At 43.1% G+C, this 13,832-nt stretch overlaps 1 protein-coding gene across 1 annotated transcript in view; it reads right to left on the bottom strand.

The window, feature by feature from the left end:
• The window catches only part of OSBPL11 (oxysterol binding protein like 11), a 37,717-nt gene extending 24,668 nt beyond the window's left edge, over positions 1-13,049 (bottom strand). Inside the window, exon 1 of the mRNA XM_062578132.1 lies at positions 12,883-13,049. Within this exon, the coding sequence (XP_062434116.1) occupies positions 12,883-13,010 (128 nt within the window). The 5' untranslated portion in view covers positions 13,011-13,049. The remainder of the gene's footprint in view (positions 1-12,882) is intronic.
• Between the last annotated feature and the right edge of the window lie 783 nt (positions 13,050-13,832).

Genomic DNA, 13,832 nt, shown 5'->3' with positions numbered 1-13,832 from the left:
AATTAAACCTTCTTTGACTGAAGTTGCTAGATAGCTTCTCGTACGTATGACTGACGAGGCAACTGATCTTGTCCGCTGCGGAAGGGAGGTCAAGTCGGTGCGCAGTGTATTTCCACTCCCGGCTGTGCTTCTCCTATGAAGCCTAAGGCTCCTTTCCCAAAAGGAAATCTAGGCACAGATTTCCTAAAAGGAAATCTAGGGCATACCCTCCATCCACATGTTCCTCTGTGTCTAGATTTTCATTCGGACCAATCGCACAATTAAACAGCAACTTCTCCAAATGCCTCCGCTTCAAAAAACTCCAGACATCCCTGCTAAATCAGCCTTTCCTTCTCTCTTGATTTTCACCCAGGTTGGACACTATTGACTAAACTGTTCTCAGTCTTAATTGTCTCCAGGCATTTGCAATGGAGCTGTGAAAAAGGCTATATTTAGGTTTCACCCTGCCAAAGGCTGGGCAAACTTTTAGCACTCGTGCCAGCCACAGATTACTCTGCCTGAAGAGCACAAAAAATTTGGCTGATGCTTAAAACACTTCTTTGGCAGTGTAAAGGCCTGGAAGTAAAGTAAGCAAATAAAAAGAGTAAAAGTACAGACCTTACAGGCATTAATCACTCTTAGTTCAACAACTGAACTAAGGCTTATTTAAGAACAAGTAGCAATTTTATACAATTAAAAAATGAATAAATTTAAATTCAGTCTGCAAATTGCAATTCACAAAAGATAGACCCTGCAACTGTACAAACCATTTACAGAACTAGAGTTAACCTTTTAATCTTTCAGGCAAACACTAGTACTTTCCTATGAATAATAATAATAAAAAAAACAGTATTACAATGAACGTGAAGGTGATGGAAATGGAACTTTTTCTTTTCAAAAAAAGACTTTAACATCAGTGCTTCCACAGCAAGAGCTAAAAAACTAAAATGCTGTTGTAAAATCAGCTAAAGCAGTGCTGTAAGGCAGCTAAGACCATTGTAGAAGAGTGATATTTCACCAGTATAGAATTAACAGAGCAGCTCTTTTCAGGGAACTACAGACAGCTTTCAGACAGCAGATTTGAGAAAAGAATTTCAGGCACCAGCTCTGCTCACAGATAACCAGAGTAGTGGAATGCAGTTATTAAAACATGAATAAGACTACCTTAACATTCATACTAAAACATGAATAAGGCTTCCTTAAAGTCCTTACGACTATTGTTTCTCATGAAACAACAGTAAATTCTGTTTTAAAGAAATCTGCATATTTCAAAAGCCCCCACGGTTCCTCACTGTGGCAGCATGCTTATGCATTAGGGCTTGAGGTTTCTAGGGGAAGAAAAAGAAAGATTTCAGAAGTGAATTTGAGTCAAAACATTGAGCAGCTTAGCAAAGTACTCACTAGGAGGCCTGGCTGCTGCGGAATTTTTCACTCACTTTAGAGAAAAATCTTAGCACTAAGACTGTTAGTTACATGCATGCACACATACTTATGAGCAAGGCAAAATGACATTTTTTTATTCCTCTTTTAATAACTGATACGCTGTTGCTGCTCTTCAAATTGTGCACAGCAATCTCAGGTTGCCAAAGGAACAACAGCTCAGCAGCGAGTCAACAACCCAGAAAGTCTGCATTTAGGTAGAAATTCACTTGCCCTCCTTTCAAAGGGGGACAAAAAAAAAAAAAAAAAAAAAAAAAAGAAGAAAAAGAAAAACCCAAGTATTGCAACAAACACGTCACTGCCTTGAATACCAAAAAAAAAAAAAAAGGCATTTTCATTTTGACTTCTTCTAGAAAACTTTACCACTAAAATAAAAACACCTTGCAAATCACAACAGCAGCCCAAGAAAATATTGCTCAGTAGTTAGGTACCTGTGGTAGAACATCTCGATCCCAGCACATTAACATGGAGGGAGGAAAAAAAAAAAAAAAAATCTGTTCTTTAAAGGTTGAATACCTCTGAACATGGCTGCCCACATATCAACTTTAATATTCAGTTTTTAAGTACAGTAGACTGAAGCTGTCCCTATAATGACCACAGGAGAAGCATGAAATGCAAAAAAAAGTTTGCATTCTTTTCAGAAAATCACCCCTCCCCAGTTTCAAAGAAGTTTTCCACAAGCCACATTTTCATATATCCAAACATTACTAACAGATAAAATAAAATATCTACAACCAACTATTGCTAGTTTATTTGTCTTTTTCTATTGTGCCTCTTAAGTGGGAGCAGATGTCACAGCCTTGCAGCCTGACTTCCCATTTCAGAGGGGGAAATAGGAGTTGGTGATAATCAGGCCAAATTCCTTCTGTATCCTGTTTACATGCAACACCCAAAGTCTTGAGCAGGGATACATGGAAACAGCAATCCCAGAACGATGTCTTTCAGCAGCTTCAGCCAAGGCTCGCACCTGATGAGCACCGGGCCAATATCTTCTCCGTGAAGAAAACACCCCATAGGTCTTCCCACTTGCCTCCCCCCCCCACCCCCCGGTTAAATTGTGGCTCTCCTCAGAAGCCCCACACAAAATCACTGCAAACAATGACATAAAATTTCATCGATCTGAAAAACGCTTGAAGAAAACTTCCAAGACTGCCCTTCTGGCAATTTTAATTTCAACAGGCGCAAACAGCACAACATAGGATGCTTTAGGCAGCCAGTTCTCTGAAGACCAAGACTAGCAAACGCCACAGCCAAGTGCTTCCCTGTGGGTTTGTGTAAGGGCCGGCTTCAATAAGCAGCTGTATACATCTGGATTTGCTTCAGTGGAAAAGACTATCAGGAGCCAGCAGTTCGTGCAGATGTTGAGGAGGGCTCCTGAACCAAGATCAGCCTCTACGGGGTGCTAAAGTCTTCAGGCCCCTGCTGGGGAAAACAGCTCTCTTCTACATGGCTCACGGAAAGGTATGAACTCCTGCTGAAAGAGACTACCTTCAGATTAAAAGCAAGCAATAAAGGAAAGAACAGGGTATGAAAATAAATCAGGATTTTAAGTCCAGATCAGTGAATGGTTCTGACTACATAGCTCTCACCTAAAAAAGCAACAACTGTTTTCACTGAATTTGTTCATTTCTGACTGACCACAGGCTCACCTGCTGCAACTGCTTGCTTATTCCTCAGACTTTGCAAACTGTTAATCTACAAAGCACTGATTCCCCTTTCCTTTACAAGGGAAGGAGGCAGGGATGAAAGAGGGGAAAAACCTACATCAGCAGAGAAAGCTCTGTGCATTTCTGCAACTGCAAAGATCACTTGCTCCCAAGAAACTGCAACCATGCTAAGCCTTCTCCAGTGCCACGATCCTTTGGAGCAACAGTGGGTTGCCCAATACACTGAGCAGGGTAAGGCACAAGTCCCCAGATTGCTTATAGGGTATCTGTATCAATAAATTAACTTTGTTCTTCTAAACTGCTTTTGAAGAATGGAGAGGGAAGAGAAAGAAGAAAAAAAAGGGATCTCATTGTGCAATTCACCAATACCACCATATAGTCAACTGCAAAGTGGTAGCAAAAGCTCCTGCTCTTCAGCTCACACATTTAACTATTTGATTACGAATTCAGAAACCATCAAACAAGTGTAAGGAAAAAAAAGATCCAACAACACAAGAAGAACAGACAGTAAACCTCAGGAATGCTTCAGAATGCTGCTAGGCTGCAAGTGTACAAACACACCAGCAACACACAAATCCTCACTTGATGCAAGAACTTTTTTAAAGTATCTCCGTAAACCCTTGAGAACACAAATAGGCACTGGAAGAGAAGTGCAGATTTGCCATGGAGGAGGATTATGGCAGAGCTGAAATGATCCACCAACTGTCCATGAGCACCTTGTGATGCTGCACAGGCTTCTAGCCTTGGGCTGCACAACACCATGACCCCCTGGGATCCCCACTGCACTTGCACAGACAGCTAAAACTTGTATTGAGACTAAGTTCTCAAGGAGAATGACAAATCAAGCTTAAAAGTGTTGTTTTTTTTTTTGTTGTTGTTGTTTGCTTTTTTTTTAATACCATTCTAATTAAACTTGCATTTGACTCTACTCTTTTGCACATTATGCTACAGGTCAATTTACACAAATAAAACCATACTGTAACTCTGTTGCAGGGTAGCAATAGCAATATTAGCAATAGCAATAAACAGTGTTTAATGAACAAATAGCAAAATACTGCTCTCACTGGACTACTACAAAACTGATTATTTAACTACTACATCATTTAAAGAGTTCTGTAGCTCTCAAAATATAACTGCCTAGAAGACAACTATGGTGCATTTCAGTTAATCAATGTGTCTTCTGTGTACGTAAACAGCACAGGTTAGTAAGGACTCTTCCCACATACAATTTATTTGCAGACTTGCATCCAGGTAATACAACAGAAGCAGAACCCAAAAGTCAGTAGCGAGTCCTGTAGTCCTGCAAAAGCAACTAATGCCCAAACTACTACTGGCAAAATAACTGTAGATTCAGCTAACAGCAACATTTCAGAGCTAAGGTGTAGAAAAAACAAGAAGCTCAGAAGGTACGAGCTTTCCACTTTATACCTCTGAAGCACAACTGTTGTTGCCTACATTCCTGCAGTTCTACCACCAGTTATAAATACATTACCAGCAAGTTTGGTACAGCACCATTACTAGAATGGGAAGTTGTGCATTACTCTCACCAAAAAACAAAAACTTTCCCTTGAAGACTGGTTTCAGAAAGCTCACTAGATAGATTAAAGCTGCTCTGCTCAGCAATTGCTACTGGCAAAACATAATCCAAACACACTGCTGGATAGGTATCTTTGAAATTCTGCAATACCCAAAAATCTAAAATAGAAAGTAGTGTATTTACTACTTCAGAAAGGACTGGATCCTGATAATTACTATTCACAGAAACTGATGGAGCAAACCTATGCATCATGCCAATATACTATGCAAAGTCCAACATGTTTTAGCTTAACAACTACCGCATTTTTCTTCCTGGGGCATTTTGGTCTGCTCCTAATCTAGTAGCTCTTGACCTACCAGAAGTACAAATATACGCTCTTCTAACTGCGTGACTAATGTGTGATTACAGCTTAAACAAAAAAATCATATTGACAACTACACATTGCCATCCTGGACTTTGTAGCAATAAACAAGTGGCAAATACACTGATCATCTACCCCAAATAACTCTCTCACACTTTTAATTATTATTTTTGAACCATTTTTGAGACTTTTCAGGTTAAACACAGAGGATAAAAGTTATCACTATCCTGCATGCAAGCAAAAGCACATTCAGTGGACTACAGTCTCTACATATTCAGAAATAACATTACTACAACACAGGTGGAAAACTCTGGGCCACTGGGCTCCAGCAGCAGCAGTCAGTGGTTTGAAATGTAGTTGGCAACTAGATACAAGTAGTACTCTTCAGAGGTCAATACCATTTAATACTTTCAAGAAAACGGCCAACGAGACATGCCATCTGCACCCTCAGAGAAGACATTGAACCGAGAAGCAGGCAGCACGCAGGATGGGCTCCCACTGAGGGTGGCCCTGCCTGTCTGGAGGAACTGACTGACAGGCAACTCCTGAACTTCAGCAAAAGCGATGCAAAGTCTTCCATCTGGGACGGAGTAACCCGTACAAGCCAGGTGTGTCATGACGTACAAGAAAAGTCTGACAGACTTGAGTATTTTCAGCCTCCTTCAGGAGAAGGGATGATTTAAGAGTGGAAGGCATCTAACTGCTGCCTTCCGCTACCAAATGGGTGGTTACAGAGGTGACCGTCAGCCTCTTCTCAGAGGTGCTCAGCAAAAGGACAAACCTTGATGGTCTCAAGCTGCAGCAAGAGTAGTTGTTGGACATAAAGAAAAATTCTTCATACTTAGAAGGGTTAAGCACAAGGATGGGAGTCCAGAGAGGCTGTGGGATCTCCATCCTTGGAGATACTCAACATTTCCATAGAAAAGGCTCTGAACAACCCGACCTTACTTTGCAGTTATCCCTGCCTTGAGGGCTGTTTGGACTGGAGACCTTCAGAGGTTCCTTCCAACCTAAATTATTCTATAATTCTACTAAACACAAAAATTGAACATCAATATTCCTACAGTAAGATTGAGACACAAGGTACTCAGAAATTATAAAACACTAATTAAGACTGCAAATATTTTAGTTTAACCAACTATGATTATGACACTACATAAAAATAACATGATATCTCTCTCATTCGGTGCTTTATGAAAACAGTAAACCCCAGAGACAAGGAATTATTCACAACGCTATTCCTTTTCATTGTGCAGCGGACAACAAAAGGTCTTGCTCCTTTGGCACTCATGCTCTAATAAAAAAAGTTTACTTACGGATTTCTTCTGTGGTGTTTGTCATTGATATTTATAAAGGATTTAGTACTGAATAATAAAAGAAGGGGACATTATTATCCCATTTTACAGATACGGAACTGAGGCAAAGCAGATCCTTCAGATTCTCTAACTTTAAGCAGCTGTGACCCAATTTTTAAGTTTCTGGCATGTCATAGCACTTCATATGTTAAAACAGGGGGAGGAAAGCAAAAAAGAGGAACAGTGATTATAGGGGGAGAACAGTTAAAGTAATAAGACTGCTGCTGCACAGAAAGTCAGAGTCAGGGTCAGAAACAAGCTCATTAAAACAGCATCCTGTAGTTTTACCCATTAGACTTTTTCCTTCTGTTGCAGGCTATTCATTGCACTTCCACAGCAACGAAGTCAACCAACTTCACTATGCAAACTCAGGAAACTTAATTGCCAATATCTAAACACTCAGACACTCATGAAGTTTTTAAAGATTCTCAGCCTCAAAAACTCTGAATTTACATGTGGGGGGGGGGGGGAAGAGAGAGGAAAAAAAGGAATATTCATGGCAAAAATTTTCCCCACAAAACTGAAGTTCTTGCTCCAAAGCACAGAGGCATTGCAGCTTGTCAAATATCAGATCTTTGGTTTAACACCTTAAAAAAAATCATCATTTCTTCTACTCTACTTCAACCCATCCTTCCCTGACATTTAGGCACAGAGCACAGAAAATCTGAAATGATGCAAGCTTTGCAAGCATCCTAAAAAGCAGGTTGTCAAACTGTTAATTATAAGCAGTGAACCCCTCCAGTAAAAATTAGTCAGCCTTGGCAGATGATTGGAATGGGTGTCAACACAATGTCCTTAAGTAAGTAGGAGTCCTTGCATATATGCCTTCATTTTCCTGGTATTTTGAGTACAGTAAAAACTTGCCTAGCACAATGTAACAGCAGCAGCTGGGCACTTTCTGGTTGTGCATTAAGCAATGCGATTAGGTCAGCCACATGCAGTTTATTTTTCATGTTTTCTCTGGGGAAAGAATGTGTGTAGCTGAGCAGAACATTAATATCGTAGGCAATTTTAATTAACATGTTACTACTGGATTACACTGCAACAGGTAAATGTTGAAAAAACATGCTTTGCACTTAAAGAAACAGGGACATTTGAAACGACTGTCAGCTCCTAAAAAAAAAAAAATCTATTCCATGGAGGGAAAATAAAGTATTTGATGTTTACAAGCCACTTAAGTTTCTGCCTCCTCAATTTTGTTTAATACTAGGATACTCATTCAGAGTTGGCATGGAGACAAATACTCTGCTACGTCAGAACCAACACCCACATTCGTCCACCCTGCCCCAGTGAGTTTTACAGCCTACGCGTTCAATGTGGCGATGCTCCGGGAAGCACAAAAGGGACCGCGCGTTGGCGACCACTCGCGGAGCGGCCTTCTTGGTCAAGGAGGGAACCCTAACCTTGCTGCCCTAAATCAGAAGTCGGGCACTAGAACAGCAGCTACAGTGAAGATCCTATTTCAATTACCCAAACCTGTTTCCACATTCTGCCCACTTATCACTCCCCCGCACACGAGATTTAGTTCTCTTAATTTACGACCCACTGCAAGCTTCCGCTGGCTCCACCTCCGCTCGCCCCGTTTATAAGAGATGTGTGAACAAGAGCAGCGAACACGAGCGCCTTCTGAGAAAGGCTTGGGGCTTCAACACGAGTTAAGTCAACGCCCTTGATGAACAGTAACCTCAGTATTTCAGTAACACAGAACGGATCCTAAGGTTGACACAACCTGCTGACCCCTTTAAATACGGGAGCCCTGTCTGCTCTAATCAGTGAATTACATTACACAGCATTTCTAGCTTGGTGCGATGAACGCAGTATATTCTTTAAGACTCCGACGAGGCTAAATAAAGTTTTTCAGCCATTTCCCTCCAATAAATCACATGAACACTGGACACCACCCTAATTTGATCTTAATAGTAAAAAGGACTACGATGCATCACAAAATTTTAAATTCTGAGTTTTATAGCAAGTTTTTTGAGAAACTCGTCTTTTCGGTACTGAACCCAGCAGGCCCTAAAGGCCACCAATAAATCAGGAAGCAAGCAGCCAGGAGCATCCGGCGGCCGCGCAACCCTACAGCGTCTTCACAGCCCCCGCGGACGACGGGGGCAACGGGGATCGGCGCTCCCCGCTGACAGGAGCCCCGCGCTGCAGCCCTCAGCCAATCCGAGCGCAGCTTGAGATGACATCACAGGAGACGCAACAGCAGGGGAAGGGGGGAGCGCGACCGCCATTGGTGGCCGCGCCTCTACGTCATAACAAGGGCAACTGGCGCCGCCAAACCGCTCAGGTAACGGCCAAACCGCCCAGGTAACGGCCGGCGCCGGGGCTCGCGCCAGCCCAAATTCTGGGGAGGGGCACAAAAAAAAAGAAAAAAAAAAGGGGGGGTGTTTTAAGCAGATGGAAAACACAGATTATATAGGGAGGGGAGGAGGAAAAAAAAAAAAAAAAAGGAAGTAACAGCAAAAGGAGAATTTAAAAAAACTGCCCCAGGATTACACTAACATGTATGACAAGGTTTGGGGAGTTTCTTCTACTTATCAAATGCTAAGGACTTTAATGTAAATTCCCGCCTGTTCTCAGGAATCCGACATTAATTAGGTCAGCTAATACACTGTACAGCAGACTGAGCAAGATGTACATGCTTACATTAATACTCTAATAAGAAATGGATGTTCAGAGGCAGGAATGAAAGATCAGCAGGGGAGAGGTTCCCAATATGAAGTGCTGTTAAACCATGTGTTTCCTTTGCCTAATTTATCTATGTTTACTGAGTTGGCCTGTAGTTTTAAAGGCCAGTCAGATGAAATTTATAATTTATATCCTCGAGGATCAAACGTTCTTCGAATGTGAGCACAAATGCATAAAAAATAGACAAAATCCCATATGTTTTCTTGCAGCAAAGACTGAGATAAATGGGACAAATTCAAGCTAATTTTCTTGCAGCAAAAATTGCTATAAACTCCACCTTCAATAAAAAGGAGTTTTATTAACATCCACTCTAGAGGACTGTATCAGTTTCAAGACATTTCCCTTTGTTACTACTAGCCAGATTAGTTTTTCAAGATAGCATAAATAAAAATCATCAATACCTTCCACAGTCTAGCTTAGTCTCACACACTTTGTTTCCACTTGTTTGAAGAACAAAGAATTTTCAGTCACCCCAAGTTAACTGGGATCAAAATCTTAATTGCAAAAAGCATTTCCTTTTAGACACACTTAATTCGGTTATCAATTTATAAAGGAGAGCCCACGTTCATTTCAAAATGCAGAATTAAATTGTATGTGTTTCAGCCACAAGTTCTTCTGTTATGTTATCATATGCTGATTTCCTCAAACACAGAAGACTCCAAATTAAGGTCAGTACTTGCTTACTCCCCCTTTTTTGTCTTTATGAAGACTGGTTACATAGTGTCAATGTCAACTCCAAAAAAACAAGGCTACTTGCAACCATCTAACTCATTTTAAAGTTTTCTTATTTTTGCATGTGATACAATGGACAAATTACAATGCTATTCTGTTACTTTCTTGACTGAAACCATCCTCGGCTAGTTACAAGGTTTTGCTTGCCTTTGTATTTGCTTATACTTATCTTCTATTCCAGCCCAAAGGTACATGGGAGTAATACTGCAATCAAATTTCTATGTCGATAGCCTAATCCCAAACACAATCTATCTAGCAAGAGGAACCTTCTTATCTGCCAACATCATCCTTAACACAAAAAAAAGATACCATTCTGCTTTTATCCAAATGTTCTTCTGTAAGGATTCCCAACTGAAGGTGATCCTGTAGCACTGAGTAACAGAAACTTACAGGAACAATTAACTGCAGATAACTTGCATTCTTAATGACAGAACAAAACACATCTAATCTGTAGCATTTTACAAATAAGCATGGCAAAATCCATACTGAACAAATAACACAAGTCAAGAAAAACAGGCAGTTACATGTAAAAATACACAAAGAATGAAAAAGCAAATTGTTTATGTAATGCAATTTAAAATCCTAAGATTAGCTATTATCAGGAAATTGATGAACGCTTTGTGTATATTTTAAATCAACAAGGGAAACAATGCTGGGAATCCTTTTAATAACATATGAATTGATGGATTTATTTGAGAACAGAGCCTCTAAGAAGAATGTAAGAGGATGGCACACAAGCATGTCTCCAACTTGGAAAGATAATCTCGTTTCTGTAGCTAGAGTACTTCAAACTTTTAATTTTGTAGATAAATGAAAACCAGTTATTGTAACTAGTTTCTCTTAAAGTTATCTGAAAGCCCTTCAAGTCGAGCTGAGAGGATTTTTTTATTATTATTATTATTTAATTTCTCTGGTACATACTTTGACCCGCTCTTTATTTAGCTCATGGATACAGATTCTGCTTTTCAATTCTGAAACATTTATACTAGCTGAATGAAGTACCTTTCAATGTTATCTTCTTTCTCTCACTGCTATTATACTACTCTGTTCATGTAATCTAGAGGAAGGCAAGAGTTAACAGGGGTGCTTAGGGCTAAAAGTAGAATTGTTGAATGCAAATTATTCTTTATATACGCAATGCCATATTTATTTCCTCATTTGATTACTGATGGAAATAACCTGTTTAGAAAATGTTGTAACTTAAATTACATTACCAAGTAATCTTTTAATAGTTCAAAGTTATTCAGAATTGTCATCTATTTGAAATTCTCATCATTTACTTTTTCTAAATGGAAATATGAGGGGGGAGCATCCACAATAACATAATCAATATATAAAACTTCTCCCAGTGATCTAGGAAAAAAAGTAAATAAAATAAGTTTGCACTGGAATATTAAAGCAAATTAAAATGAAATTTGATAGTTGCCAGAAATAACATGGACAATTCCCACTTACTTCTGGGCTATGAATTAGTGACAGGCCCATCAAGTCATGAACTAGGCTCTCACTTAGAAGGTCAATACAACTCCTGCCCTACAATCCATGACATAAACAATAAACAAAAAAATCAGTTGAGTAATTTTAGAAAGAATTTCACTGTGTAGTATCTAACTACAACCACTACCTTAAACACAGCATAGCAAAAAAAGGAGGTTCAGATAGGGTAGTGAAAGCAATTAGATACTTGAGTCAAATTCAACATTAAAACATATAAAATACTTTCATTTTGATTTGTGGAACACTGTGGAAGATATTCAAAATAAGGAAGTGCTATAAAATCTATAAATCTTCTATAAATCAGTCATATTGATTTATGTTCTGCAAGAGGAGAACAAAAACTTCTGATGAAAATTAAAAGTATTCGTAAAGGTACAGATTAGATAAAATAAACCCTGTGATTCACTGGTGTGAAACATATGGTCATCATAATAACAACCAATGTCGTAAGGAAATCTGAAGTTCACAATTCAAGAAAAAAATGTTTAAAGGTGACTGGCTAGAAACAATGGTTAAGATAATCAGTTATTACTGGATTGGACAAGAAACTTTCTTTGTTTAACAGCTTGAAAAATTGGCTCTTAAATCATTTGTTTTCTTTATGGTACAAGCAACCATAAAGGAAAACTAGTTATGACCTAGATTTGCAAAGATTATTGAGCTGTTTACTCCCTATTAAAATCATTAGGCATTAAATACCTCCACAGTCCAGCCTCAGCATTCATTCCTCTAAACCATCTGATCTTCCTCCACTCGCGCGGCACGCACAGACAGACTATGCTCTAGTTTCTCGGTCCCCACATGCAGAAAGCCAGTCCATCTGGGCTGGCAGATGACTACTTGGGAGAATCCCCATTTGAAGGGGAAGTGTGCAAACTTCACATCGCAGCATTACTTTCAACAGCAACAAAGCAGAACTTCAGTCAAAGAGGAGAGGCTGGAAGCAGGGACGCAGAAACGCCCCAGACCAGGCCGCAGCGAGCCCATTAGCCCTACGCTCACCAGCAGGCGCGTGAGAAATGCTCACCTGCGCCCATGGGCACGCTCACCCGCACACACGAGAGGGCCCACCGCTCAAAACCACTATTTTAGCTTCATTCCGTTGCAAACTAAGGCTCTGATTTTTAGCTTTTCCCGCTCGCTTGCCCATTACCTGCTGTGCCTGACCAGTCACTGGGGCACGCGCCGAGCACAGCCGCTCTTGCGGAGAGGCAGGTTCAAGACGGGGACTCGACGCGTACCCCAGGGAAGGGGGACTCTCCCCGCGAGCAGCGAACCAAACCCAAACCGTTCCTCTACGGAGACAGCCCACGAGTTCAGCTCAGGGCAGCCCTGCCGAGCCAAGAACGGGCGCAAAGCACAGGCTCTGGGCAACGCCGAAAAGAGGAAGAACGGCTGCTTTGGGGAACTTCAAACTGGCCTCACCATTCCGCTGTGGGAAAGGAGGGGAAAGGAAGGGAGGAAAAAGGCCAGGGGAAGGCACGCTCCGCGGCAGCGCCCGCAGCCGGGCCCGCGGCTCGGCGCCACCGCCGCGCAGCGCGAGAAGCCGAGTGGCCTCGGCCGCGCTCCCCGCGCCGGCCCCGGCCCCGGCCCCAGCCCCGGCCCCGGCCCGGCGCCCACCTGTACTGCCAGCCCTTGGCGCCGCGGCCGCCGCCGGTCCTGGCGCCGCTCTGCCCCGGCAGCAGCGGCTCGGGCCTGCCCTCGCCCTCGGGCCCCCTCATGGCGCCCGCGGGCTCCCCGCACTGCATGGCGGCGGCGCCGCTCCGCGCCCACCCCGGCCCGGGGTGGCGGCAGCGCCTCGGGACGGCCCCGGCCCCGGGCGGCCCCGCCGCGGGCCGACGCCGAGCGCGGGGGCCCGCTCAGGCGGCGCCGGGGCCGGGCCGCGCCCGCCCCATGCGGGCTGCGATGGCGGCGGCAGCTGCCGGCGCCCCCCGTTCGCTCCACTCCGCGCCGCTCCTCGCGCACACCGGCGGCGGCAGAGCCCGCCCCTTCCGGCTCCGCGCCGCCCGGCCCCGCCGCCGCCATCTTTGCTAAGGGCGGGTCGCGGCCATTTCCCGCCGCTGCCGCGCGGGCGTCGCCCGGGGGCGGGCGGGAGGCAGTGACGGGGTGAGGCGGCGCCTTAACCCGGAGCAAAGGCAGCCGTCGCGGGGCAGCTTTCTGCGCTCCGTCCCTCGCCCTCCTTCCGAGAGGGAGGTTTACTTCAGGCAGAAGCTGCTGGGGGATTTTTTGGTCGACGGCCAGCGTTTTTGGGGGGTAACGGCCACGGGCCTGGTGCGTTGTCCTGACTGCGCTGAAGCGCAGAGAGGAGAAACGCTCAGCGGCAGCCCCAGAGCGGGTGCACCGCGGAGCCCCGGCCTCGGCTGCTGCAATACCAACAGCAGTACAAATGCAACGAGGCTTTCAACTACTGGGAGTTAACATTGAGCCTCAAAGGAGCAGCAGTCCCTCATAATGAGTTAAAATTCATAGCAACAAGTGCTATTTTCCCACAAAACCAACCGCTAAAGAGAGGGAAGAACCTGAGAGATGTTGCAGAAAAACTGTTAGTTGGTATCTTGCTGTGCATTATT

This window comes from Rhea pennata, chromosome 6 (genome assembly GCF_028389875.1).
Source record: "Rhea pennata isolate bPtePen1 chromosome 6, bPtePen1.pri, whole genome shotgun sequence".
Classification (NCBI taxonomy): Eukaryota; Metazoa; Chordata; class Aves; order Rheiformes; family Rheidae; genus Rhea; species Rhea pennata.
Note: the sequence above shows the minus strand (reverse complement) of the source record. Positions and strands in the feature narration are given on the sequence as shown.